This window comes from Penicillium rubens (assembly GCF_028828025.1).
Source record: "Penicillium rubens strain IBT 27055 chromosome Unknown utg000004l_segment0_segment0, whole genome shotgun sequence".
Lineage (NCBI taxonomy): Eukaryota > Fungi > Ascomycota > Eurotiomycetes > Eurotiales > Aspergillaceae > Penicillium > Penicillium rubens.
Genome location: NW_026890602.1, coordinates 3,208,692 through 3,236,019, shown reverse-complemented (window position 1 = coordinate 3,236,019; position 27,328 = coordinate 3,208,692). Strand labels below are relative to the sequence as shown.

The following is a 27,328-nucleotide window of genomic DNA, read 5'->3' as shown; positions in this document are numbered from 1 at the left end:
GTCTGATTCAGAGCTGCAGATATATAAAAGAATCCCCAATGGGAAGGTATCCTGAAACCAGGGTCTCTATGCATGACCTGATTAACAAAGGCAAACCGACACTCGAGGCGTCTGAAAGTGGCTCTTCTTTCAAGAGTTTAAAGATCTCTGCAGAAGGCTTTGATTGACTCCAAGAATTAGAACATGTCACATGTTCTGATTGGGACAAACGATTATTGACAGGTTCCAATCATGTGCAGCCACTGTCCTTGCATGTAGCTGTTGATACTCATATCTAGCATCAATATAACCGGCATGGTCGATGTTCCAAGAATCGGGGATCTTTTCAATGGTAGTTTTGTTAACATCAAGCCCTATACATAATCGATGTGACTGCTCCGAGTTTTTAATTGATCTTTTGCCTATGCAGTATGCAGGTGCTAGAAAATTACTCGAACCAGAAACAAAAAAGCATGTTCTATTATGGAATACTAAACAACGTGCTATAACTACTCCGTATAGGGGGATATCAATCCAGTAAAAAGATAGACCTCGGATGTGAGGGCTTAGGCCACGCAGCGTGGGGCTGTGGAGCTGTGGATATGTTTCTGAGACGTGGGAACTGTCTCAGTCCTCCGTGTTTTGAAGTGATTAGGGGATTAATCGATATGTTCAAGAGTTGTAGACACATATACTCTCATGTCATGATCTACTCCGTGAGCTGTTCCAGTAGAAATGCATATAAGTGGATGTGTGGCTACCACTTCCTGTTCAGCTCCCGCAAAGCTCTCGCCCAATCTCTAATTCAGCCGACGCATTACACCACTACAGATATGTACTACAAAGCCAGCCCCGCCCCGCTGAAGGATTATCGGCGGGGATGCAGCGATTGCACAACAGGACTAGGAGAATATGTAATCGTAACTGGTGTGTGGCCAGCATGCACGACATCCATAGTGCATACATGCAGGGGACAGTCTCACTCTGAAGGAACTACATACCAGTTCGTGCCGCTTAGCCGGCGAGACCGATTCAATTGTATGAGAGTACATGGTCTGGTTTCGTTATCACACGCAGATATCGAAATGGTATTCTGGTCTGATTATTATTACATGAAGTCCCCAAGGCCACGGGTTTGCATGGATGCTTTCATGATGGGAACGATCCAAGGTGTCAAAGCAGTGGCAAATATGGGAATCACTTGATTTTTGTAGAATAAAAGCTACCACAAGCTTAGGACTGGTTCTGCTGCTTCCATTGGTGTGCCTTTGCCAGCAGACGAGAAAGATTGGCAGCAGATTGATCGTCTGCAGGGAACACATAGTCTGTGTACTCCTCGTACTGGTCGTCCTGCAACTTGCGGCGCTTCTTGACACGTCGGGGCATCTGCTTTTCGATCTTGTCGATATGCTCGGGCGACCCAACAGTGTATTCGAATGTTTTCCACGAATTGAGAAGAGCATAGCGCTGTATATAGGTTAGAACAGATCGAATAGTTTCTGGAAGCAACAACTTACATCTTCCTTGAGATCCTTGTCTTTGAGCGCCTTGTCTGCACGGCTAAAGACCGCACGTGCGCGGGTGGCTGCCTCTTCAGTGAACTGCTTCGCCTCCTCCTCTTCTTCTTCCTCTTCCTCGGGTGGCACCAAGGACTCGAAGCGGGCGTAGTTGAGCCATACCTTGATATGATCGGTCTTCTGAAGGAGACGTTCGTACAATTGTCGAACTCGCTCATGTTCGTATTCCTCTTCTTCGAAGTCGATGTAAGCCTTCCACACAAGCTCGGGCATGTCAAGGGTCGGCTGTTCGATGGCAAGCTCGTAAATGGCCCTCGTCCGTTCCGTGTCCAACAGACTTTGCTCCAGCGCCGCAAACTGCAACCACGACTGGCTGTTGGAGGGGTTCCATTCAATTTGTTTCTCGAACAAAGTACGGCACCGCGCGAACTCAAACAGCCGTTGTTCAATTTCGATATAGCCACGGAAAAGTTTGTCCTTCGGACACATTCCGATCGCCTGACCCAATGTCTTCCGGGCTGCTTGCAGCTGCATTTGACGAACCTCAAACTGTGCCTTCATAAGCCAGACTTTGGCGAATGTGAACTTCTTGTGCGGGATGATCTTAAGGCATTCCTGATAGATTTGCCCAGCGCGTTCCATCTCCTTCGCTTCCATTTCTTCCCACACGGCATAAAAGATCCAGAGATATATGTAGCGACGCCAATGTCTTTTCTCTTGTGATGGGGGAATCTGTGCAATGGCCCGTTCGTAGATGTCCCGCACCCGCTCTGGGTCGCCCGAAAGTTCCTCCAATCGTGCAAAGTCGAACCAGACGTCATAGTTGCGAGGGTTCTCCTTGAGCTGCTCTTCGTACTGCACTCTGCGCTTGGACAGAATCACATCCTCCAGTCCTTCACGATCACCAAACTGCTTTTCGAAGGTCGTGTAGGCCTTGTGAAGGGCCATAGCCTTAGACCGCGGAAGTCGGTCTAGGGCATACTTGTAAATCGCACGTGCGCGCTCGTATTCCTTCAACTTAGCCTCAAATTTGGCATATGCGGAAAAGAGCCTCTCATCCATAAAGTCCTCCCCTAACGTTTCGATAGCCGCACCATAAACCTCGCGAACCAAGTCACTTGTGCCATACTCCTCCTCGAAGCGGGCCCATTTGATCCAGTTCCGGGGTTCGGGGTGGACGACAGTAAACCGCTGGAAAATGGCGCGCGCTCGTTCGAACTCGCTATATCTCTTTTCCATCTTGATGTAGGCGCCCCATGCACCCTCTTCCGGCTCCCATGACATCCATCGCTCGAACACTTGACGGGTGCCGGGAATGTTGCCTAGTGTTTCCTCCATGTAGACGTACTTGTACCAGAGCTTGTCAATGCGGGGGAGGATAGTCACGGCACGGTCGAGGAGGTTTCGGGCATGATTAATATTCCGGGTCTTCATCTCGGCTTCGATGTAGCGAATCCAGAGCACCACGGAGGTCGGATCAACGTCAAGCGCACGCTCGAAGATGGATCGTGCTCGACGGAATTCTTTTTGTTCAAGCTCCCAGGCGGCATAGCGCATCCAGTTGTTCATGTTAATGCGGTTGCGCCGCACATAGTCTTCAAAGTCCTTTCTTTTCCGACCTTGGTATTCATGTAGTTCTTCAAGATCGGCAAAGCGCTGCGTCGGCGCCTCAAGGCCAGGCTCTTGCCGGTCAACGGCCTCGCGGAGCAGTTGCTCCGCAGAGATCTGAACTGGCGCAGCGGCCTTGTTCTTGACGCGGGGAGGTCCACGGGAGGCCTCCATTGTGACGGTACTGTATCGTCTGATCCCGGTACAGAGGTAGTGTGCGACTCAAGAAGATTAAGTTGAGGTTCGGGAACGTTGAAATTGTCGGGCAAGAAATGAGGGTTGGGCCAGAGAAGGCGTTTGAAAGATAAGATGGCTTCACCAAACTGCGGCGATTGCTCAACTCAGAAATTGGGAGGAAAGTTTCTCACGCCCAATCCAGTGACGCCGAGAGTAGCTTGGACCGTAGCTCTGAGAATCCGCGATGAAATCGCCGAACTGCGTGACTGGTCTTTCTCGCCACCCGTGCACGTAGCTTCCTGCTGACTAAGCACAACTTTTCTTCCCAACCTTAAGACTTTGGGAATAACTCTCCTTCTAGTTTACCCAGTGGCGTTCTGGGACCACGATCATACGCACCTCATCTACGGCATCGGACCCCGTCGCATAAATACTCAGCCAAGATGTCGACCGCCGAAGAGCTTCTACGCGACTTCGAGGATGACGAGGAGGACTTCGATGTGGGCGAAGGCGAGGAAGTCGAAGAGGAGCCCGAGCAGCAGGAAGACCTCAAAGAAGGCCCTGACGTTTCGAACGACTTCGATCGCTCTATTTCTACCGCCGATGAGCTAACGCGCCTACACAAAGTCCTGCGGGACCATTACTCCATCCGATTCCCCGAGCTCGAAAGACTCGTCACCACTCCCATCAAATACGCTAAGACAGTTGCCGTCATTCAAAATGGCCCCTTCAGCGACATCAAGGCACTGTCCACATCATCAGAAAACATGGTTGGCGTTCCGCTTAAGTCAGTCTTGGACGGGCCGTCTCTGATGGCAGTTGCGATGGAAGCAACTATCACCAAAGGCCGAGAGATGACCGAGTCTGAGCTCAAGGTGGTTCTCGATACATGCGAGAGGATCTTGAAGCTGGATAATGAGCGCGCCGCCCTTACCGCAAGCATCCAGTCTCGCATGAACCAGATCGCCCCTAACTTGGCAGCCCTCATCGGAGCCGAAACCGCTGCACAGTTCCTCAACCAAACAGGTGGCTTGCTTGAACTAGCTAAGATCCCCGCCTGCAACTTAGGTGCACAAGGATCGCGCAGATCAGAAGGACTGGGCTTTGCGACCAATCACGGTGTTCGCGCGCAAGGTTTCCTCTACGACTCGCCACTTCTCCAAGAAGTTCCTATGGACCTCAGAAAACAAGGAATTCGAATTGTTGCAGCTAAGATGGTGCTCGCCACTCGCGCGGATGTCTCCAATTTCGCCAAGGACGGCTCTCTGGGCGAGGAACTGAAGCAACAATGTTACACACGACTGGAGAAACTGACCGAAACTGCGCCAAACGCTGGTACAAAGGCTCTTCCTGCACCCGATGACAAGCCATCCAGAAAGCGAGGAGGTTGGCGGGCCCGAAAGGCCAAGGAAGCTGTCGCTATGACGGAACTACGAAAGGCACAGAATCGTCTTGCATTCGGCAAGGAGGAGTCGGAGGTGGGTTATGGCACGGGTTCTGGAACCGTTGGCTTGGGTATGCTAGGACAGCAGGACGATGGCCGCATCCGCGCAACCCAGATTGATCAACGCACCCGTGCCCGACTCAGCAAGAACAACAAGGGCTGGGGTACAAACACCCCCGCTAGTGGCACCGCCTCGTCGTTGCGTGGATTTGGCCAAGGCGGTACAAGTGGCACTGCAAGCGTTCTCCAGGCACGAGGTATTCGTGCATCTGGCGTCGGATCGTCTCTACCTGGCGCCGCTGGTACCTCCAGTACTATTGCGTTTACGCCCGTTCAAGGTCTCGAGCTGGTCGATCCGAAGGTGCAAGCGGAATTGAAGCGCAAGCGCGCCGCTGAGGAAAATCGGTGGTTCAAGTCTGGAACTTTCACTCAAGCTCCTCACCAGACTCCTGTCAATCCCCAGGGTGGCGAGAATGGTGGCTTCAAGGTGCCTGCCATCCCACTCAAGAGGAAGGCTGATACGGGCGAGGGCAAGATGGGTCCTCCACCGAAGCGATGAGAATTCATCTGTTTTTTTCTTTCCGATTCACTTGCTTTTATCGAGTCCCAGCATTTTGACGGCGTTTCAAGGGGAAGATCAGGAGGCCTGAGCTTCTATGAGTTACGTGATACCAAACCGATTGTACATTAGATCTGAACTACAGACTTCAACATGACATTTTCTTAAAGAGAAAGAAAAGAAAGCAATACCCAGGTTATTATATTAAGCCAACGCAACTTGAAAGGGTTTCTGGGTTTGCCAAGAATTGCACCATCTCAGGGGATTCGCAAGATTCGCAAGGATTTACAGGGCCAACAGTCTAGGGTTCGCCCACAGCACGTGGATTTTTCAGGATTCTGTGTAAAGAATAAGGAGGATTCGATGTATAATATAGATTGGATGGTAGTAGTAGACTAGATGTAGACCTAATAGATCTGATGAGCCCAATAGAACAATTAACTTGAACAACGGCAACTCTTAAATGTCGAATTCGCCCACATTGCATTGCGTGCTTGCAGTGTCTGGCCCAGCACACAATCACCGTGGTACAGGAGAAATGCATATAAATTGTCTGCAATTTCTTCTCGATATTTCATATGTATCATAAAATCCATAAAATTCCTATATAAAGCTGCCATTCCCCTCCGCATTCTCGATTTTTGCCGGTTATTCCTGGCTTTACTTGATCTTCGTTTGCTATTTGCCTCAATTTTGGAATATTTTCGAGTCATAAATCCGATCCACAGAGACTTTGGACCATGACGTTTACCATAGCAAACCCAGTCCTCAGCAACCCAGTCCCAACTACCAAAAGCCTTCCGAACAAAGGCAAAGACCAAGAAGTTCCAAGCTTGACTCGACTCCTGCACCACAGCCATGTCACTACAGAATTCGACCCCTTAATATTTGCAGCTGCCGCATCATTGCAACTGCAATTGCAGCCCGAGAAGCAATACCCAGATACAGAAACAGACACGCGACTCATTGCATCGCCCTACAACAGCGTCCCCCATCTGCTGGACATCGCTGCACTGGAAAGACAAGACAGACTCTTCGCATTGGCATTGGCATATCTCAAACCTATCCGCGATGACTATGCCACTGCTGAATACACGGAATCATTCAATTGGACAGAGGTGTTTGATTTGTTGAGAGCTTTCTCACAGGCAGAGGACCACACATGGAGATCACAATCATACTACGTTGTTATTTTCCGGTCCACACTGTTGCCGGGGATTGATTCGGACCGTCTTTATGAGTTGGATGCGCATTCGCATCAGGAGGCCATTGCTAGTGGGGGATTGTTGAAGTATTGGTTTGGGGCGAAGAATGACAGGCTTCAGAATATGGCAACTTGTGAGTACTTGACTCGTCTATCTTGGATTTCCTTTTTAGTCACTGATTGACTCAACAGGCATTTGGCGCAATCGAAATGATGCAAGACTTGGTGGTCGCGGACCTTGGCATGCTCAAGCACGAGCGGCTGCTACAACAATGTATGAGCAGATTCGGTTCACTACGTTAAGGTTGGTTATTGAGGATGGAGTGCAGTCCTGGAAGTTAAGTGATTGGAAGGAAGATGTATAAAGTGTATGGTTAAGCCCAGCGTGCGGCGCATTTAACTGGTCTATAGCAGCATGAGATTCTGGGCCTGTATACCTTCATGTATAGCGTTTTGTCCATAGGGTTTTCTTAATACATCATCCCTTCTAAACATATATGACCTCACAAACTTCCTACACTCAGCCACTTCCTTTCATACTAGTATCTGGGTAAAACCAGACAAGAATCCCTAGAAAGAATGGAAACAACTCAGATTGGCATAGAAACTGGCGAATTTGCATGTAGGCTATGTACTAATAGTACAGCGCTCCGAGGCTGGGCTTGTCCCGCGAGATACTGATAATCTACTTGAAAAAATGAGTAGGTGCTGATAGGTAATAGGCGAAAGATGTTGATCTGTTGGTGTTCCTATAAACCAAACCTAGGATGTGAGTTTCTTTGACGTTTCTTGCATTTCTTTGTCTAATATTACCGATAAAAAGGGCGATGTAGAGTGATAGAAAGAGAGTGGGGTGAACCCATTTATGAAGGGATTGTCACCTCCCCTCGAAGCAAGTCAGAAGTTATTTGATCCCAACACTATATTACTAGACAACCATCATTCTTCAACACAGCGGTAAAATCTTGTTCAGTCTGAACTTTGGGCCACCATTTATCCAAACAGTCTCTCCCGACTCATCAACAGAGAGCAAACAAGCCCTAATGCGCCAGCTACAAGTGGAATGATAAAGGCCCTTGCCATCGCTGAGGTGATTGCTTCAATAGCGGCAGTCCGTAAGTCACCACTGAGCTGCTCAAACAGCGTGCTCTGTGATCCAGCAACAGCACTTTGAATTTCCGATTGACTGAATCCCTGGCCTGCCAAAACATGATCCAAGTTTCTGATGGCGTTTGATTGGAACGCTTGGCTGGCAATGACAAGACAGATGACTGTGGCTCCAATCTGTGCAACATTCTGTAGGTTGATAGCGCTGAGGGCGTCGGTTGGTTTGACTTTTAAGCTGCCCACGGAGTAGCCCAGTTGCATGGTGATTCCGGTCCCGACTCCCATCAAGATACTGAAGCCGTAGATCTGGCCCGTTGGCGTCGAAGGGGAAAGATATCCCACGAACAACGCACCAGCTATAGTCATGAAGATACCGGACACGAGACACATAGGCATGTAGTACTTTATCTTGGGAAGGGCCGCGCCGGAAGCAAGGTTGAACGCGATGGTGAACAGGAGGTAAGGAAGAAGTCGCACTGCGGCCATGAGGGATGAGTCGTTCCGAGTGAACTGGAAGTAGATCGGTATGTAGAATGTGGTGAAGAACATGCAGGTGTTGGCGCAGGTGGTGGTGACATAGAACAAGATTTGGGTTCGAGATCTGAGCAGATGCCCGGGGAATGACCTATGCTCGGGGGTGGTAAAGATGCAGAAGGTCTGCTGTAATGCGTAAAGGGCAAGCATAACCCCCCATACCACAAGCATTGCAATAGTACGACCATCATTCCACTGCCAGATACCACCGGCAAAGATGAAGCCCATCGCAAAGGTCGCCCACATCGCTGCGCTGAGCACAAACCCAACATAGTCCAGACTAAGAAGTCGATCTTTAAGTGGTCTTCCAGGAGCTGGATGAATGGCTGGAAGGTAGAACAGGTAGACAGGGGCTGTGATAGCACCGATGATAAGATTAATGTAGAATCCCCATCGCCAAGTGGCAGATGAATCCGAAAACCCACCACCAACCACAGGGCCCAGGATCGCTCCCAAGCCCCAGACAAACCCAGTGCCAGCGAGATACGCCCCACGCTCATTTCGAGTCGTCATGGCGGAGAAGTGGTTCAGTCCTCCTAGATAGATGCCAGTTCCTCCGGCACCAGCAATCACACGTCCGACAATCAGGGCACCCATGTTCGGAGCTCCACCACAGAGAGCAGATCCGCCCTGAAATAACACAATCCCGGCAATGTAGAGCCATTTCATATTGAAGGTAGTGAAAAGAAATCCGTAGGGCAGAATAACAGCGACCGATCCAAGAGGGAACCCGGCCCCAATCCAGGCGAGTTGGTCGACTTGGCCAAACCTCTGAATTACCGCCCCTTGAACGTCCGCAGCAATCGTTGTATCTAGTCCGTACATCAATGCTGAGAGGTAAAGAGCAGCGCAAATTAGGAACCATCGATAGCCCGTGATTTTGCGTACATCGTCGCTCGCACCCGGATCACTCGAGTGATCCTTTTCGTTGGGTTGATGGAGGTAGTCTTCGCTTGCTTGGCTCACATTTTGGTTCTCGGAGTCTGAGGCAGGAGTAGACGATATTGCGGTCATGGTATAAAGCTGATAGTGTGCCGAGCTATTAGACGCTAGGTTGAGTGGCCTTGTAGTTATATCTGAGTAAAAAATGAAGAATGCGGCAGCATTAATAGCAGAAGAAAGGAAGAAGAGAAAAGAAAGGAGATTTCACGGGAATAGGAGTTAAGGAACTGCATGATATTAACGCCGATGAATTTGGGGTGTTGGTTATATATGTTAATATGAACAAAGCCGATGATTGTCGGCCGAAGTTACCGGGACCCTCTCGCAACCCGAAAGGCTTCAATTCGATTGGTACACCCTATACACCCTAGTTGTCGATCAATTTTAAATTCAGGGTTAATTTTGATCATGCCGCATATGTAGTTCTAGGGGTTAGCGGATATAGTCGGTCTTAGCTGGGATTGTAGTCGATTATAGCATATTTGGTATTCCCGAGGGGTTTGTCGCCAGATAGAATTATCTGCGCCTTGATGAGCACAATAATACCTTGTAATCAAAGCTATGGAGACTTGTAGTCCTGCACTGTACATTCAAGGGAGCCAGCCGAAAACTAGTAGATGTCATTGTATATCTTCTAAGGGTATCGCCATGTTAATCAAGCCAAGTATTTTCGGAGTCTACCGTGATGAATGTGTAATCTAGGTGACGGTAAAACTGCCGCCTCAGGAAGTGATCGGCTTCCGGAGCGAACATGAGCAGCTCACTGAGCAAACTGATCGCTCACCCCGATGCTCAGGCTGATCAGCCTACTTGATCTCAGTCTTCCTCTCCAATCTTTAAGTTGCTCCGACTATAACCGCACTGCTTGCTGCCTACTTTCGGCGTTCCTGGGATCGAAGGCTAGGATATGACGGATCCCCATATTGCTATAGTAGTAACTTAGTCTCGCCCTCTGAAAGAGATATAACATGAGCGACTTTGATTGAGCCATCGTGTTGAGGCTACGAAGGAGAGGAAAGATGGAGATGAAGAGAGGTCTGATATGAATCTATGGAAAGGAGGCTGTATAAATAGCCTCCGAGAATGACAAACAAGGCAAATGCTCAGTCTGCACACAGACAAACGCATACCCTGCGTGCAGTGCATGTCAACACATCGTCAAAAACCTTGCTCTTCCCAGACGTTCCTAGCAATTTTCTTCAAAATATCGTCGTCAAGGCTGATGTTTATTTCTTTCGGGATGCTCGGTGGGCGAAGAAAGAGCTTATTGAAGCTGATAATAAGCGGCTGGCCCCGGAGGTAGACATGATTGTTATCGCCTTTGCTTATGGTAATGACTTGCTGACGTTGGACCCTATTGTTCACAAGTTCCCATGACTCCAGCACGATGTTGGGCGAGCTCCGACCGATCTTGACTGTGATGACCATTTGAACATCACCGTTTGATTCGGAAAGCCAGAACCGAGCATCGGACGTCAATTTGGAAGGCGACTCTGAAAAGCCCGTTTCCACGACAACCGATGGCCATTTCTTCGTTCGAGCTCGAGGAAGCCTTCTTGGTAAAAATTGGCAGTCGGGTTGTTTAGCGGAGCCATTTTCTGCTTTGCAAGTGGCGGATCCAAAGGTTTGAAGACAGTCATCGAGGTCCATTGGCTTAAGACAATCAAAAAAGAGCCTTTCGAATACGCGTGCCGCAATTTCATGAGCGCGTGAGACTGTCATTTTGACAAGAAGAAGGTGTTGGGAAGAGTCGTAAGAATTCCAGCAACGCTGAAGGATATTGTCGTCCGAGTTTAGGAAGTCACGACTGAAGGCCTGCTCATTAACCTTGGTGAAGAGCACCCATTCACTGGCCTCGAATTCCTCTTCCTGGCGACTTAGTTCCATCTTTACAGTTTCTAAAAACTGTTTAGTCCCCTTGTACGGATACCTTCTGATCGGGGGTCCTAGATCACCGAGAAAGCTGCTGCTAGAGGCCTCGGTGTCTAGCTCAGATTTTATGTTCGAGGACATAGTGGTCGCAGTTATACCGTCCCATGCTAGTGTGAGAAAAAGAAACATTCCCATATTGACTGTAGGCATTAAGAATCATCCCCGAGGACCACCTGACGCTGATGTGACGTAGGCTGATTACGATCTTTAGCGCAATAGACGTCTACGTGCAGTGATATGTATAGGCGGCTCTTACATGATCCCCACGAGACAGCCCCGCTATCTTAGGTAGATCCTAGTCTAATTCGATTTACCAGTTCTTATTTTCCCGTAATTCTAGAGCAATTAGATAGGAAGGGCTGAAGCTAGATTGATTCAATATCACAGACCACCGTACGGCGATTGGCCTCTTGAGTCATCCATCAAATTTTCAATGCAAGTGGGCAAAAGTTAAGGCAGACGGTGACAGACGGTGACATCTCGGGTCCCTTCCGCGGTTAATTTTAGAAACGGAGATAGCGACTTATACATCTTGTTCAATGGCTATTTGTTGGATGCCTGAGGCATCACCATGTGATAGAACCTCCATGTATGATAGCTCTCTCTCCTTTCCTTCTCTCTTCCTCCTCTCCTCGTGCAAGATCGTCAATACAGACAGTGCTTTTCTCCATTCATTCCATTTCCATCCAGATTGCACCTCCATTACTATTTTGATGCTATAATTTTGGAATCTCGTCGCATATGTTCGTAGCTAACCGTTAGTTGTTACTCATTTGTTGTGACTTTCACTGTTGCGTTCGTTGCTAGCCGTCCTTATTGTGAAATAAACGGTTATTACCCGTTTATCGTCCGTTTATTACTATCTATTGGAGAGGGGAACGCTCTATGGCTGTGTGCTCTAAGGCACACGGGTCGATTCAGCAAGTGCCACCTAGCATAGCATCGGACTAAGGGAACAAGGAGGTTGGGTGCTTGCGCACAAGAAGAGAAATCGGAGATGTAAAGGAGTGTGTAATTGTCAACTATGGGCACCTAGCGACTATATCTCCGGCTGAAAACTGCTGACGTAAGGAACTCACGTGCAAAATCAAAAGAGTGGACAGGGGAAGCATAAGCTGCATAACTGTAGGGGGAGGTCACACCTCCCCACTACACTATTTACTACTACCCGTTTATTACTATCCGTTCGCCGTTCTGGATTTATCAGCTTGTTTCTTAGCAGGTATAGCTAGGCCTAGGCTCATAAGGGTAGGTCTTGGGTAATAATCTTGAACTTAAGGCCACACGCCCTAAGGCCAGTACCACTCGTCGCTCCTTACCCATATTCCTTGCAGTCAAATGTTTGTTATGAAGTATTCGTTGCAAGCATGACAGCCCGAGAAAATTGTGAGGCCCTCGAGCCAAAATGTATAAGGTAGGTGGTAGTCGAGACTCTGACGCACGGGGTCAAGAAAATTATCCTAATTGAGGTAATTTCTCAATTTCCGAGTCGCAAATGTTTGGGATTGACGTGTATAAGGCGTTAAGTCGCGCTTTGGTTTTTTCTGTGACGCTACCAATCAGATAATGGAGTCAACAGATGGCAAAGGGTGCATGACACTACGATTACTTGACAACGCACGGTCTGGGGAAGTGGACAGAAGGATCATACACGAAGTACACTGAAAGGAGCTAAGGTTGACAGAGGCAGGATCTCTTAAGCATTAGAAAAGCGGCGTTGAGTATTGTCCAAAACTAATAGAAAGACCTCTCCTATTTTTCAATTGGCGACTACAATTGGATAACATAAGAAGCGAGACATGACAACATGCCTGGATGTCTACCCTGAGCGTCCCGAGTGAAGGGTAAGCAGATCACTGAGCAACCATGAGTGCTCGGGGAGAAAACGGAAATATTGCACAGAAACAGATCACTTGCCTGGTTGATGACTAAGAATCTGGTAAAAAGGACGCCTAAGACAGCGTCAAGAGTAGCCGTTTTCGGCATCGAATTTACCGTTACCCATAGCGTTGTGGTGTAATAGTGAAAACTTGATTTCTACTATGTACTATGCAAGTATGGACTGGATCCCCAAACAGGATAGACACGTCTCCCAGTCTGAACCCCTTCTACACAAACTAAGCCCCAATGGCCTCCTCCACAATGACCTGCGCGATGGAACCAATACTCGATCGCGCATCCATCAGTTTCAACATGCTAATGTTCTTCCCAAAAGATGAATTTAGCCATGTCCTGAACTCTGCAGCCAACAAGCTGTCAATTCCATGGTCAACTACTGTGTGATTTTCCTTCACCACAGATGGGTCGATGAACAACATGCCCGCAACTGTGGTCCTGATAGCATCAGTGACGAATGTGACCGTCTCTGCGACCTCTTCTTTGTCCTGACCATTTCTAGTTTTCTTGATTGATGCCTCGAAGTGCCGACGAAGTTGTACAGCAGGTGACTGGTCGGCATCATCAAACCCGAATGTCGCTTTGTCGCTATCCTCCCCGTTCCCATGGCGCCAAGCATCGTCCATGGCGCGCAGCATCAAAGACACGCGGGGATCGTGGTACCACCGGGGCACAGTACCTGAAGCAGACCCCTTGCCTTCCGCCCGCTTCATGTTCGCCAAAACGGCTGGGTCGATGCCAGTAAAAATATTGGCCGCGGACAGCGGATCCTCCCAACGACCGAGCCACTGGTCTTTAGTATTCAAGTGTTTCACAAATGCCGGCTCCAGAGCACGCAGGACCTGACTACCCGTGACTGTTTGACCTTTCGTGCGCGCGAACAAATTGACTGTGACTTCGTCCTGGGTAAGGGCTCCCAGGTCGTTGATGAAACCGAGTGACACCGTAGTTGCCGGTAAACCAGATTGCCGCCGGTAACGTGCGAAATAATCGAGGAAGTTGTTGGCAGCGAGATATGTGCTCTGTGTCGGGAACGCGTAGACAGTTCCCAGCGAAGAGGTCATTGTGAAAAAGTCCAAAGGCAGGTTGGCTGTCGCTTCGTGTAGGTTCTTTGTACCAAACACTTTGGCCGCCATGCCTTGGCAAAACATGTCCGCGGTCATTTTATCAAATGAGATGTCTTGGTAGGAGACTGCATAGTTGAAGACTCCTCGCACGGCGCGCTCAGAGTTAGCCTCTTGCATACTCCGAAGGACCTGCTCGCGATTGCTGACATCGCACGTCACCAGCTGTATACGCACACCTTGGGACGTCATTTCATCAATCAAGGCCGCAGCTTCAGGGGACAGATTGTTTCCACCCCTTCTTGACCAAACAGATAAGTGCTGAGCTCCTCGACTAACCATCCATCGGATGATGCATCGTCCAAGAGGACTCATTCCGCCAACGAGAATGTAATTAGCCTCCTGTAAAAACCGGGCATGAGTGACAGACTGGTGTACGCTCAGAAGAGAACTAGGATTTTGATAGGAGATCACCATTTTCCCGATGTGTGTTCCTTTGGAGAGCTTCAACAAAGCTTGGTCAAGCTGAGAAATATCCGACACATGGTATGGACGGATAGGACCAATGCGGCCGGCGCGGAAATGCTGATTGACTGCGAACATGAGATCTCCGCCAAGTTCAACGTCGCGTTCGATCACCAGGCCTAGATCAAAGGAAGTGAAGCTTGCGCTCTTATGGAAAAGCTCAAGAGCAACTGTCTTTGCGCTCGTGACATCCATCCGGCCGACATCTATCAGATGACCAAGCGGTGCCAATGCTTTGATCGATTCATAGAGCATATCTCCCTGGGATGTGCTGAGAATAACATCAAATCCTCCATTCTTAGTTGCGCTGATCATGCGAGGTACATCTGTTAGTCTTCGAGAGGAGAAGATGTGATCGGATGAAATCCCCATGACATCGGACAGGAATTGAGCCTTGTCTGCGGTGCCCACTGTGACATAGACATCAGCGCCCTTGGACAGAGCCAGTTGAGTAGCTGCCAGTCCGAGACCACCCGAGGCCGATTGAATCAGAACTTTTGAGCCCTTCCTTACGCGAGTGATGTGCTCGAAAGCATACACCGCCGTCATGTAGACCAAGGGCATTGTTGCAGCTTCCAACGAGTCAACGCCAGCTTCTAGCTTCTGTGCAAGCACCGCGGGCACGCGTGTATAGTTTCCAAAGTGGCCCTTGCCCATACCATAAACCCGGTCACCGATGCTAAGATCGTGGACAGAGGACCCCATGTCGGAGACGACACCGACATACTCATTCGAGAGATTGTTCTGATCGAATCGACCGGAGCACAGACCCAGATCTTTCCAGTTCAGACCGACGGCCTCCAGCTTGATCTCAATCCAGTCGTGTGGCAAGGTCTCCCAGAGCTCGGTGTATGGCTTGAAATAGAGGGATGTGAGAATACCAGGGGTTCTGAAAGCTGCACGGACGGGACCAAGAGTGGAAAGTGGGACTGCCTTCATATTTTGGTCGTCCATAGTAGTTTGATCATATCCCTGAAGCTCAGCGTCGGGAACAAGCCGGCTCACCCACATGTTCCCGTCTTGCCAGGCCAAGTCGTGATTCACAACAATGTCGTGGCTGTCCTCTGAAGTTTGCTGCAATGAGAGAACAACATCGACCAAGGACCTGACTAGTGTATCCATCTCGGTATCTTGGACTCGGAAATCTTTCGCATCGATGTCGACGGAAAGGAACTGACCGGCGGGATTCTCAGCTGCTAATGTGCGCAGCAGTCCAGAGACAAAGGATCCATCAGGGTTGCGGCCCTTAACCAAACCGCACGACGTGAGCCACATCATGCTGGCAGTATTCGCTGCCAGGTGTTGGAACAATCCAATTCGATGCTGACTCGCTGCAAACAGGAGGTTGTCACCGTCTAGGAATGCAACCACGTGGGAGTTGGGTGCCACGACGCTTTGTGTATCATCAAGCGAAGAGACTTTGATGGCAATTCCGAGGTCGCCCAGTACCTGGGCAAGCCGGTGCAATAATTCTGGGGCCCCTTGATCCCCGTGAAGCAGGTGCACGAGTCTGTTAGAATGAATTTGATGTCGCTCTGTGACACGGAGGGCATGAACGGTGATGGTCGAATGATGAGCTGGCTCAGTCACTTCACCAACAAGTTCAAAATCCACATTTCGAAGGCTCTCGGAGGTAATTTCCCTTCCTGTACGGCTCACTTGAACCAAGCGCCCGGCTGGAGTGACAAGCTTCCTCAAGTGTTGCATTGCTTGGAGAGTTTGCGGGCCATCCGAGCAAATGATAATGTCATATAGACCTGACTGGAAGCCTTGCTCTGACGGAACTTCGTTGATATCCAGAACAGAATATTTCACATCACGGAATTCAGCAGTGCTTTCTCGAACCGATTCGAGCCGTTCTTCCGTGGTGTCGGTAGCAACGTACTCCCGGTAGCGCTTAATATTGTTGGAGCCCACGAGTGTCTTCAAGACTGCTTTACCTGCGCCCGCATTACTACTTGCGCCCAATTCCAGAACTCGCAAGTCTGGATTAGCATGTCCAGCTAAGTCAAAGATCTTGCAAAGCTGAGGGAATTCTCCAACGTTCTCTTGGCAACATTTCAGAGCCTCATTGAACTGGTCCTTGGACAAGGTACGAATATCAGGTCTCCATACGAGGCGCGCAAAAGGGCTGGAATATGCCTTGCAGGCCCGGTCTCCAGTGGATGTAGATTCTTGTTCGTTGTTGAGACTTGTGAAACGCATGTTGTCTATATCCAACATCACTTTGCCCTCCTCATCCAGCATCTGCAGCTGAGCATACGCCCCACGGAGGCCGCGCAGCTCGCCCCGGGACACACCAGTCGCCCAATCGCGACCTTCTAGGTGACCGTAATTAAATTTCATCTGGTTGAAATGGATCGGAAGCTGGACGCTGGCCGTTTCTGCTTGGCCCCCGTTGCAGGCCATGAGACCCAGGCGAATCACTAGATCCAAAGAAGCCGGGTGAATGGGGTAGGTCGACTCGCCGCCAGGGAACATACCGGCGGTGGTATTCAAGGCCAACCTGGCAGACGCAATGTTCTTGGCTGGATCAGCACGGATGTCCGAGTAGCCTTGGAACGAGGGTCCAAACTGGAGACCCATGTCAGCAAAGCGTGTGTACCAGGTTTGAGCATCCACTAGTCGTCCGTCCATAGTAGTGCTGATTGGCGTGGCTTGTTCAAAGGTAGAGACCTCAATCTTGATTTGACCCGAGCAGTGCTCGGTCCATTGATCTGAGTCGCGGACTACCGAGGCAATGGAGAAGCTGGCCCAGCCTGGCGACTTGGCGGTAGCACCATCTTCAAGCTCCATGCTCAGCACAATCTCGACGCCGTGATCATCCTCTGGAACCACCAATGTCTTCTTGATGGAAACGTTGCGCATGGTTAGCCCAATGATTGGCAGAGCATCGGGGAATTCGTTGTATTTATGCTCTGCAGCGACCATGGCCATGACAATATGAGCGGCACCAGGGTGTAAAACATGAGGAGGCACACGGTGATCATTCAGCCAGCCCAGATCTTTCAGACGAAGCATATTGCGCCATTGGGGCCGAAGCTTCGTAGTTCCTGGCACTTTAGAACCCAGAAGATCGTGGCGAGGAGTGGGACGCAACCGGTATTCTTTACTCAATCTGCTCTCGTGGTATTTGATAGGTCCATAGGTATACTTGTACCGCGGTAGGTCGATTGCAGTGCAGCCGTACTCCAGGTGGTGCTCTCCTTTGGGTCCCTGTCCGTCGATAGCATTGACAGCCACCAGGTTGACAGGAACATTGAGCGCGAACAAGGTTCCAGCGCAGTCTAGCATTAATCTTTGGGCGTCTTCATTTCTTTTCAAAGACGCAATATGCGGAATGACTTTTCCCAGGCTTTTCATGGTCTGTCCCAAGGGGCCTTTAAGGGCGGGATGCGGACCAATCTCGATTAAGGCACCAATGTTTAGGCCCGGAAGGCTCAGAAGATTTGATACTGCATCGGTGAAACGTACCGGGGACTCAAGATTGGCCCTCCAGTAAGATGCAGTCACTTCAGTGGTACTCTTGTCTGGAATGACCGAAGAAGTCCAAGGAATGAAAGGATACTTGGCACTTGTGGTATCAACGCCAAGACTCTTAATATGACGAAGACCATCATTGACCTTTTCTTCATATGCCGAGCCAAATGGTAACATGTGGTGGGAGTGGTATGCGAGTCCGCCAGTGCGGAGCAGTCTATTAAAGACCGACTCCTTGGAAAGTCGTGCGCTCAGATCTTCCACAGAATCAGCATCACCGGAGATTGTAACACTGTCAAATGAGTTGATCGCAGCGACTTTGAGTCGTTCTTCTAGACCGGCCTCCCTGATATATTCCATGGCTTTCTCAGGTCCGAAACCGACTGCCAGCATAGCGCCCCTCTGATTGTTGAAAGAGACCATATAGCCGCGATAATAGGCAGCTACAATAGCTTCGGCAGCAGTGATTCGTCCCGACGCATACGCTGCTGCAATTTCACCGGAAGAATGGCCCGCTACACCCGCGGGCCGAACAGACCATGAAGCAAGGAGATCAACGAGACCAATCTGGACAGCCGTACAAACGGTCTGTGACACTGCAGGAATCTGGATGGAATCCGTGTCGCAATTTCCAACAATGAAATCGGCGATCCTCCATGAGGGGGGCTCAGGCAATATGGAAAGGACGCTGTCCAGATACAAGATGACATTTTGGAAAACAGAGTATTGGAGAAGTCCGGCGCCCATGGCATGCCACTGTGCACCCTGTCCTGTGAAGATGAAACCAGCAGAAACACGCTGGGGCGAACTAACAATTTCAAGCTTGTTTTCCTGTTTCAGTCCCGTTTCTGGCACCTGGTCCTTATCGGCAATGCAGTAAGTTCGATGCATGAAGCGCGAGCGCCGAGCACTGAGAGTATAGGCAACATCGGCCAGTGAGTGCTGGTGGATGACTTCATTCAATGAGTCGACGTTCGCTACAAGTGAGGTTTGGTTATGCGCTGAGAAGGGAAAAACCACCAGTTTCCGAGTGCCTGCGTCGGCCTTTCGGACCAATTTTGGTGCCTCAGTCTTTGGATTATGATGCTTTCTTTGATCCAGTGGGCCGCTAGCGCCATTTGAGAGGACATCTGCATTCACATGTCCGTTGACGCCGTTTGTGCCGTTGACGCCGTTTGTGCCGTTGATGCCGTTTGTGCCGTTGACGCCGTTTGTGCCGTTGGTGCCGTTGGTGCCGTTGGTGCCGTTGGTGCCGTTGGTGCCATTGGTGCCATTGATGCCGTTTTGTCCATTCAGTTGCTCGACACGCTGACCAACAATACCGGGCTTGACATAGGATGGAAGGAGGTTGTGGACATGGTCAATGATGCAGTGTCCGTTGGTGCCACCAAAACCAGCAGAAGTGACACTTGCTCGCTTGAGTTTATCTTTGGGCCATGGTTCAACCTGGGTTGAGACCCGGGCTTTCGCCTGCTTAAAATCAATGCGCGGGTTTGGAGTCTGAAATCCGAGAGTGGGCGGGATTTCTCCCTGTTCAAGGGCTGCGACCACTTTCAATATTCCTGGAAGGGCGCAAGCTCCCTCTAAGTGACCGAGATTTGTCTTCACAGAACCCACCACCAACTGATCATTTTGTTCAAAGGCCCGCGAAGGACCAAAAACATTTCCAGCCGCTTTGATCTCGGTTGGGTCACCAACCCGGGTGCCAGTTCCGTGGCACTCGAGAAACGTAGTTTGCGAAGGATCAAGATTGCCTGCATTCTTGTAGCTGGAAAGTTGCTTTGTTAGTGACTATTTGTCAAAGGGAACACAATATACATTACTTACGCTTCTCGAATGACGATCTCTTGAGCAGGACCACTGGGGTTGGTAATTCCGTTGGTACGGCCGTTTGCGTTGATCGCAGAGCCCATAATCAGGGCGCGAATAGGGGATCCGTCTTCAATGGCCAGAGAAGTCTTCTTCAGGTAAAGAGCAGCGAATCCCTCACCACGTGCATAGCCATCAGCTGATGCGTCGAAAGTATGACTTCGAGAAGTGGCGGAAAGAGCACCGAGTTTCCCCATTGCTATGTGGCAATTAGGGTCCATGATCCAGTTGGACCCCGCCACAATGGCGGATTCACAATCTCCATTGCGGATTGAGTTCATGGCTAAATGAAGGGCGTACATCGCAGAAGTGCACGCGCTGTTGACTAACAAGCTGGGCCCTTTGAGGTTGAAAACGTAGTGAATGCGGTTGGCCAGCATATTGGGGAATGCACCAGTGGCCGAATACTTTCCACCATAGTCCCAATCTCTAGTTTGGGACACATAGTTGTCGAAAGAGATGTCACCCACAAACACGCCGACGCGAGAGCCAGATACACCTTCCCAAGTCTCGCCAGCATTCTCGAAGGCCTCATATGTAACCTCAAGAAGTTTCCGTTGGGACGCATCCATTGTCTCTACTTCGTTGTCCGTGATGCCGAAGAAGGCTGCGTCAAAGAGCCGTGGATCTTCGTCCAGGAGGAACCCACTTCTGGCCACCGCGGTACCAGGACGATCTGGGTTGGAATGAGAGAATCCTTTAGCTGAGAACCGTGGCTCATCGAACTCCCTGTGCACATCCTTCTGCTTCCTGAGGAACTCCCATAGCGCGGGAATGTCTCGAACACCACCAGGCATATGGCAACCTAGTCGCGTTAATCGGGGACCTATGTCTATCGCTCGCTATGGAAACTCACCGATGCCAACAAGGGCAATGGGGTCGTGTTTGACGGGCCATGGTGCAGTCATGCTGTCAATCTGTCGAAGGGGCTTCAATGCTTGAAACCGGTGGTATGGAGGTAGATAGTAATGACGGGAATATCAAACTAACAATGATAGTGGATCATTGCATCTGAAAGTTGTCATCTTGCCCAGCTTTTAAAAAGCTGACTCCCCGGCCGAAGGAAGACAGCCCGGCTTTTAGAAATGTGGCTCTCCGGCCGAAGGAAGACAAAAGATCTATGTCGGTTGTGCTCTTTGAATTATGCTCACCATCATCAGCAAGGTTGTCAGCCCGTAGGATTTGATCAGCAGAGCCCCGCCGGGTCTTGCTCAGTGTACAAAGGTCCATTCTCTCAAGCCCCACACAGATATTCGGATGTTTCCGGCTACAATCCATGTCGTTCATATCTCTGTTCGCCAGCTCGCTGGGGATCAATGGCGGGAATGTATGACCCTGCTCTGGATTGGTCCGTACTTGTAAAGTGTCAACAAACTGCTTTGACATAATACCTGCATGGCTTATCCTCTCACCATAGATGTGCCTCATTGACACCTTGCGTTGAAGGCAACTACGACGAATTGGAGTAAGCTGTCCTCAAGGTTGAATACGGGGATTTACACGGGGCATAACACCGGAAGGTCATGTGACCACTGTGTACGAAGCATCTGGATGCACAGACCGTACAAAAGTGCATATATATGTGATACGTTCATGCCCGCACAGATTGAAATCGCGTTACCATCTTTAGTTTGGAGTTATGCATAACTCATTGAGTCAATGCATTGTACCGCCAAATTTCTGTCATAAACGGGAGATCTGCTGTCAGACAATGAGGGGGCTGATGCCACGTAATGCCGTTTTGGGCGCGGAGCACACGTGGACGTCTATAAATAATCTCCAGTACCTCCAAGGGCTGAACTGCTCCTGCGTCGGCCGATTCCCACTCTTCCCTACGCAATCTCACCATGCAAGGCCAAAAACGTCGTGTCAGAACGTGTCATTCTTGCTATACACGTAAACAGAAAGCGAGTGAATCAGACTCGATTGTGATGCAACGCTAATTTTGGGTTGTCTGTAGTGCGACCGCCAATATCCATGCAACCACTGTACCCGTCGTCGCCGACCCGAAGAGTGTGTCTACGGTCCTCCGCCAGTGAAAGTGCCCTCCTGTCCGCCAGTCCCTGCAGATCAGTCGGAGACCCAACCTCGACCGGTAGAGAGTGCACGGCCCACGCGAGAAACACCCGTGGATGACTCCGAGGCTCACTGGTCCAGAGAGCATTCTGCCCTCGCTCGATCATTTGGTTATTTTGAGGATAGCAACTCCAATACAATGGCTTTGCTCCGACGGGTGAGTCTTTTAATATTGCTCCCTTTATGGTATTATTTAGACTTACTCAGCCTCACAGCTGGAATTGCCTGATCAATCTGATACAGAGCTGAAGAATGCCTGGCCCTCTACTTGGGAAACCATTCACCATGAGCTCGATCTCATGCCTGAGCGCCAAATCATCGACTTTCTTGTGCAATATTTCGTCTATGAATTGAATTGGTAAGCATATCTATAGTTTTGCTTGGCAAGATTGCTTGGCTCTATTGTTTTGCTTGGCTCTCTTGTTCTAACCTCTATCGTCGGCTCAGGATGAAGCAAGTCATTCACGTCCCCAGCTTCTTGGCAAATTATCAGCTGTGGTGGGCAAAGGATAAGATAGTGGAGATTGCCGACGTCGAGTTTGCGGCTCTAATTGCTCGCATTTGTTCTTATGCGACACAATTTCTGCCTTCACCGTCTCATACCGTTGATCAAATTCGGGGTCGGTCACTAGCCGACATTCGTGACACCTGCAGTAATATTGGAAACAAGCTTGCAACAGCGTGTGAGACTCTTGACTGGAAAGGCACTTTGGTCCGTGTTCAACACATCATTTTTGCTGCATTAAAAGTCTCCTGTGAAGGGAGGACTAGCCAATTTTGGGAGGGCATAGGTTCTGCATGTCGAGCTGCTCAAAAGGCTGGCATCCACACTGATACTACTGGCTTGGAATCTCAGCTTGCCAAAGATAGTGCCCAGGAGTTAGAACGAGATGTTCAGCGGAGGACGTTTTGCAGCCTTTATGTTTTGGACAGGTACGCTCGGTATCATTCTGATGCTAAAACCTCACTGACGAATGTGGATGGCAGTCATTTGTCCAGACAACTAGATCGGATCCCCTTCTTATCCAATCACTTGATTGAGGAAACACTACCCCGGCTGCGCTTGATCCCAGATATTGGCAATATACCGACAGAAACTGCTACCAGAGCGCCCGACATCTTCACCGAACGTCTCATGCAAGTTCAACTTGGCCTGTTTTGGCGAGGCCTTGGGTTACAGCGTACCTGCGAGTTTGACCCGACCGAGAGTGAGCGGATATATGAGAAGTTCAACTCCGAGTATCTCAACAACTTACATCCGGCCTTCGCTATAGCGCACCCAGACACGACTTTAGACAAGGCTCTTCCAAAGCTACCCATGCAAAGACAACTTCTATACATCGCGATCTTCGACTCAATTTGTTGGAACTTCCGACCTCTCCTGCTGCTCAAACCAGACCAAGTCGCAAGCTTAGCTCCCTACAAGAAAGTTCTTCTCCGGTCGCAGAAACGGAGGCTTGGTATGGCTGCACTGAAAGTGCTCGAAGCTGTGGCAGCCCTTCATACAATGTTTGGGGGCTCCTATACGCGCTTTTCTGCGATTATCTTTAACTCTTTTGAGCCTGCAATTCTTCTGCTTAATCTTTGTTCCCATGCAGATTTCCCATTTGATCAAGACGATAATAGCACAAGCCTTGTGGGAACCAAGGTTAGAATGACATACCGAATAGCAATGCAGGCGGTGGAGCAGGCCATTCATCGTCTTCAAATGTTAGCCGACCTAAGTGACATGGCTGCATCTGGAGCCCGCGTGGCTACTCTGCTTTTTGCCAGAAGTGTGCAGCCCAAACAGTCATCTAGTCCACCCGCTCTCACATTGTCTGTTTCTGGCTCTTTAGGGCCATCCCAGTTCCCAACTCCGATAGAAAGGTATGGTGAACAAGAAAACTGGCCATCTTTGGAAGCAGGGGATCCTTATTCAATGCCCGATAATTTTCCCTCAATGGCGCAAGACTCTTTTCCAAGCCCCCAGCTTTCCTCCTTAAAATTCCCCGTGGTCTGGGGGGAAGCATTCTTCTAGCGTTGTCTTCAACAAGCCATAAGGATTTGCTGTTGGTTATAAACTTTTGACGTTAGATAGCTTTACTTTTGATAAATAAATAGCACTCATAAACATTAAAGAGAAAAGCCCAACTCGACGACAGTAAACACGATGTGTATCATTTCCATTGCCTTGACATCAAGGTGTCGTTATACACCGCGTGGAAATGATTAGCCAACATCTACGCAAATGCCAACTGTCTGAATATTCAAGCATGGTATGGTATATACGGCTACGGCCACCCCAAAAAAATGGCGAAATAGAAACCACCTACCAACCAGTTTCTCACATTTGCTGATGATACACACACGAGAATTACAGGAAAAGCGCCATGGTGTCTCCGCTAGTGCTGACATTGAGATGCAAGGCCGTCACGCACTATACCCCCAATACTACCTTATATGCTACTAGTGTGTGTCATGATAGCCGAGGCCATATCACTGTCCGGGGGGCATTTCTTACCAACACTATCCCACATTTCGTCGGCCGAAATATATCGGATGAAAGACCACGGATGCGATCCAGTCACATAATCATGGACCAACCACAGCGTCGACCCCTCGGAAGATCTCTCTCTGGCCCCCATCTTCAGCGCGTCCCAGTTATGAGCCAGTCCGACGAGCTGTATTAATATCACACTAGGAATCATGATTTGACTACTAGTTAATAGGGTATATATTTTAGACTAGATTTCCATAAACTTCTTGAATTCGCTCGTTATCATACACCAATCTCAACCTTTAGGACGAATCAAAAACAGAAAATTAAACCACACTTGAGAATGTCGAGGCTCGAGATAGCTCTTTCTTCCACGCCTGAACATCTTCTCAAACACCTCTTGCTCGGAACTGTACTTCTCACATCTCTTTACGCACTCTATCGAAGGCTCCTCCCCAAGCCGCTTCCGGGTATTCCCTTCAACCAGAAGTCCGCCCAGTCAATTTGGGGTGATGTCTTGGAACTCCGAGACGATCCTTCAGGGTTGGCAAAATGGTGCAGCAAGCAACTCGAGAATCACGGCTCGCCAATCTGTCAGGCGCTGATGGGTCCCCTGTCGAAGCCGGTGGTGCTGGTCGCGGACGTTGGGAATGCCCGAGAGATGCTGATGGGACGAAGTGACTTTGACCGATCGGCATATATCATTGATCGGTTCCCGCTCTTTGGGGAGTTTCATCTCAACATGAAAACTGGAGACAACTGGAGGCAGTCTAGGAACTGGTTGAAGGACCTCCTTGCTCCACAATATCTTCACAATGTTGCCGGTCCCGCTATTCATTCCTCGGTCCTTAAACTCATCGAGTTATGGCAACATAAGTTCCACGTGGGTGACGGTAGAGTTTTCAGTATGGTGTCAGATCTGAAGACTCTCGCTTTGGATGTTATTGTAGCCTTTCATTTTGGTTCCGACTTCCAAGACTCGGCTCTCGATAGACAAATTGATCACGTTGGGAAGCTCGATGGATCGAAATTGCCCTCTGGGGAGTACAACGAGGTCGAATTTTCTAAAGCTCCATTGCACGAGTTTCAGCAGGGTCTTACAGATGTGGGTGATAAAATGGCGGCTATTTACACTACAAAATGGCCGCCACTTCTCGTAGCTTGGTGGGTGCGTTACGTTTCTCCTTACTACAGACCTTTCTTTGAGGCGAAGGATCGATTTATTCGCAAGCACATCAACCTTGCTGTGCGGCGCTGTCGAAGCGATGAAGATCCTTCCACGGGGATTGATTATATGGTACATCGAGAAGAAAAGGCAGCCCGAAAAGCACGTCGTGAGCCGGTGTTTGATAAGCAGATAATGGTTGACGAGGTATGAAAGTCTCCTTGGTTTCTTGCTTGACTCTTTCTATCTTATCTTCCTTTGTCTTTCTGTCATTTAAGCATTCATTATACTGACAGTCAAAGGCATACGGCAACCTCATCGCAGGACAACATACCACGAGTGCAGCTCTCGTATGGATCTTGAAGTTGTTAGCCGATTATCCCAGCGTCCAGGAGAAGCTCCGCGAGGAGCTGCAGGGAATCTTTGACAGTGCGATGCAAGAGAATCGGCTACCTACAGCAGCTGAAATCATAAAATCGAAGCTTCCGTACTTGGATGCTGTGCTGGAGGAAACTCTTAGACTACGCGCAGCGATGCTAGTCCCACGCGACGCAGCAAAAGATACAGAGTTGCTTGGTCATCGCATTCCGAAGGGTACAGTTGTTCTACTTGTTTGCCAAGGACCGGACTACAAGCCGTCACCTCCGTCGAAATACTGGAGTGATGTCAAAGCGTCAAGAATGTATCCTGGCAAGGGCAACCCTGACCTGGAGATATTTGATCCAGAGCGATGGCTTGTGCGAAATGAGAAGGGGGATCTTGAGTTTGATGGGTCAAGCTATCCACAGTTGGCCTTCGGGTTGGGGATTCGGTCTTGTTGGGGACGTAGACTTGCCATGGTTGAGATGAGGATTATGACTACCTTGATGATACTCAAATTTGAGTTGAAGGATGTCCCGAAAGGGTTGCGTGGGCATGAGGCGAGCTATGATATTTCCTATCGGGCGAAGAAAGGATTCCTTCATCTGAAGAGTCGTGGGGAATTCCCTTGAATGGAATATCATACCCGTCGTCAGATACTATCTATGTTAGCTACCAACATTAGCTAGTGTTGTGGGTATCGACGCATAGCCAACTTCTGTAGGATGAGACTACAAATGGATTTGATAGGACAAGTTACAAACTAAGAACACGCAATACCGATATTCTGGATAGAGGGGTAAATACGGAGTACATATCAAAAATAGTAGATCATTGAGGATTAAGGAGAATTATGCATAAGGCTCGCGGCATGAGTGGTAGCGCAATAGAAGAGAAACAAAATACACCATATGAGAGATGTTCAGTAACTCTAGTAATAGGGAGCAGAATTTCTTTAGGCCTGACCCATGCAACGGAAATGCGGGTATCAAGAATAAGGTAGCTAGTTTAACAGGTAGAAAGTGGATTTCCTTCTCATGACACACGAAGACGTTTTGCGTCTCCTGTCTCAGCTCGACATAGTCGTCGTCTTGCTGCCCCCGGTCGCTGCAGAGTCGATTCGATTATCAACGCCCGCCTAAGCTCTTCATTCCAAACACATTGTCTCGACTAAGATCTTCATGTATTACCCTTATTCCGGGGGCTTTAGTTTCCTTATTCGATTTGTGAATCTAACGCTGTACTCCCCTCCCCCTAGGCATCACGGCCGTATTAAGTGATCTGAAGGTGCAGACGTAAACATCAACTAACGCGTGGTCTATGGGTCTAGGGGCGGTCATAAGCAGACAGTAGTTAAGCTAGATAGGGGCTTTTTTCTGCCTTTCCCCGGCCCGACGCGATAACCACGCCA

At 49.3% G+C, this 27,328-nt stretch overlaps 8 protein-coding genes across 8 annotated transcripts; 4 read left to right on the top strand and 4 right to left on the bottom strand.

The window, feature by feature from the left end:
* Positions 1-1,212: 1,212 nt before the first annotated feature.
* Positions 1,213-3,278, bottom strand: clf1 (putative cell cycle control protein (Cwf4); the record flags this gene model as incomplete). The annotated part of the gene is made up of 2 exons (XM_002560798.1): positions 1,213-1,446; positions 1,497-3,278. The coding sequence occupies 2 exons, from the start codon at positions 3,276-3,278 to the stop codon at positions 1,213-1,215; spliced, it is 2,016 nt and encodes a 671-aa protein (XP_002560844.1).
* A 446-nt stretch (positions 3,279-3,724) lies between these two features.
* N7525_011167 (U4/U6-U5 snRNP complex subunit PRP31) lies at positions 3,725-5,284 on the top strand (the record flags this gene model as incomplete). Its single annotated transcript, XM_002560797.2, has 1 exon — positions 3,725-5,284. One exon carries the CDS (start codon positions 3,725-3,727, stop codon positions 5,282-5,284), a length of 1,560 nt encoding a protein of 519 aa, XP_002560843.1.
* A 740-nt stretch (positions 5,285-6,024) lies between these two features.
* On the top strand, positions 6,025-6,853 carry N7525_011166 (uncharacterized protein; the record flags this gene model as incomplete). Its single annotated transcript, XM_002560796.1, has 2 exons — positions 6,025-6,622; positions 6,681-6,853. The coding sequence occupies 2 exons, from the start codon at positions 6,025-6,027 to the stop codon at positions 6,851-6,853; spliced, it is 771 nt and encodes a 256-aa protein (XP_002560842.1).
* A 628-nt stretch (positions 6,854-7,481) lies between these two features.
* On the bottom strand, positions 7,482-9,143 carry N7525_011165 (uncharacterized protein; the record flags this gene model as incomplete). The annotated part of the gene is made up of 1 exon (XM_002560795.1): positions 7,482-9,143. The coding sequence occupies one exon, from the start codon at positions 9,141-9,143 to the stop codon at positions 7,482-7,484; it is 1,662 nt and encodes a 553-aa protein (XP_002560841.1).
* A 1,086-nt stretch (positions 9,144-10,229) lies between these two features.
* Positions 10,230-11,084, bottom strand: N7525_011164 (uncharacterized protein; the record flags this gene model as incomplete). The annotated part of the gene is made up of 1 exon (XM_002560794.1): positions 10,230-11,084. The coding sequence occupies one exon, from the start codon at positions 11,082-11,084 to the stop codon at positions 10,230-10,232; it is 855 nt and encodes a 284-aa protein (XP_002560840.1).
* Positions 11,085-13,120: 2,036 nt separating this feature from the next.
* N7525_011163 (uncharacterized protein) lies at positions 13,121-20,745 on the bottom strand (the record flags this gene model as incomplete). Its single annotated transcript, XM_061215373.1, has 3 exons — positions 13,121-19,736; positions 19,796-20,642; positions 20,694-20,745. 3 exons carry the CDS (start codon positions 20,743-20,745, stop codon positions 13,121-13,123), a joined length of 7,515 nt encoding a protein of 2,504 aa, XP_061067885.1.
* An 803-nt stretch (positions 20,746-21,548) lies between these two features.
* On the top strand, positions 21,549-23,933 carry N7525_011162 (fungal specific transcription factor domain-containing protein; the record flags this gene model as incomplete). Its single annotated transcript, XM_061215372.1, has 5 exons — positions 21,549-21,567; positions 21,621-21,748; positions 21,798-22,070; positions 22,129-22,271; positions 22,361-23,933. 5 exons carry the CDS (start codon positions 21,549-21,551, stop codon positions 23,931-23,933), a joined length of 2,136 nt encoding a protein of 711 aa, XP_061067884.1.
* Positions 23,934-24,735: 802 nt separating this feature from the next.
* On the top strand, positions 24,736-26,549 carry N7525_011161 (uncharacterized protein; the record flags this gene model as incomplete). Its single annotated transcript, XM_002560791.1, has 2 exons — positions 24,736-25,764; positions 25,860-26,549. 2 exons carry the CDS (start codon positions 24,736-24,738, stop codon positions 26,547-26,549), a joined length of 1,719 nt encoding a protein of 572 aa, XP_002560837.1.
* Positions 26,550-27,328: the final 779 nt, after the last annotated feature.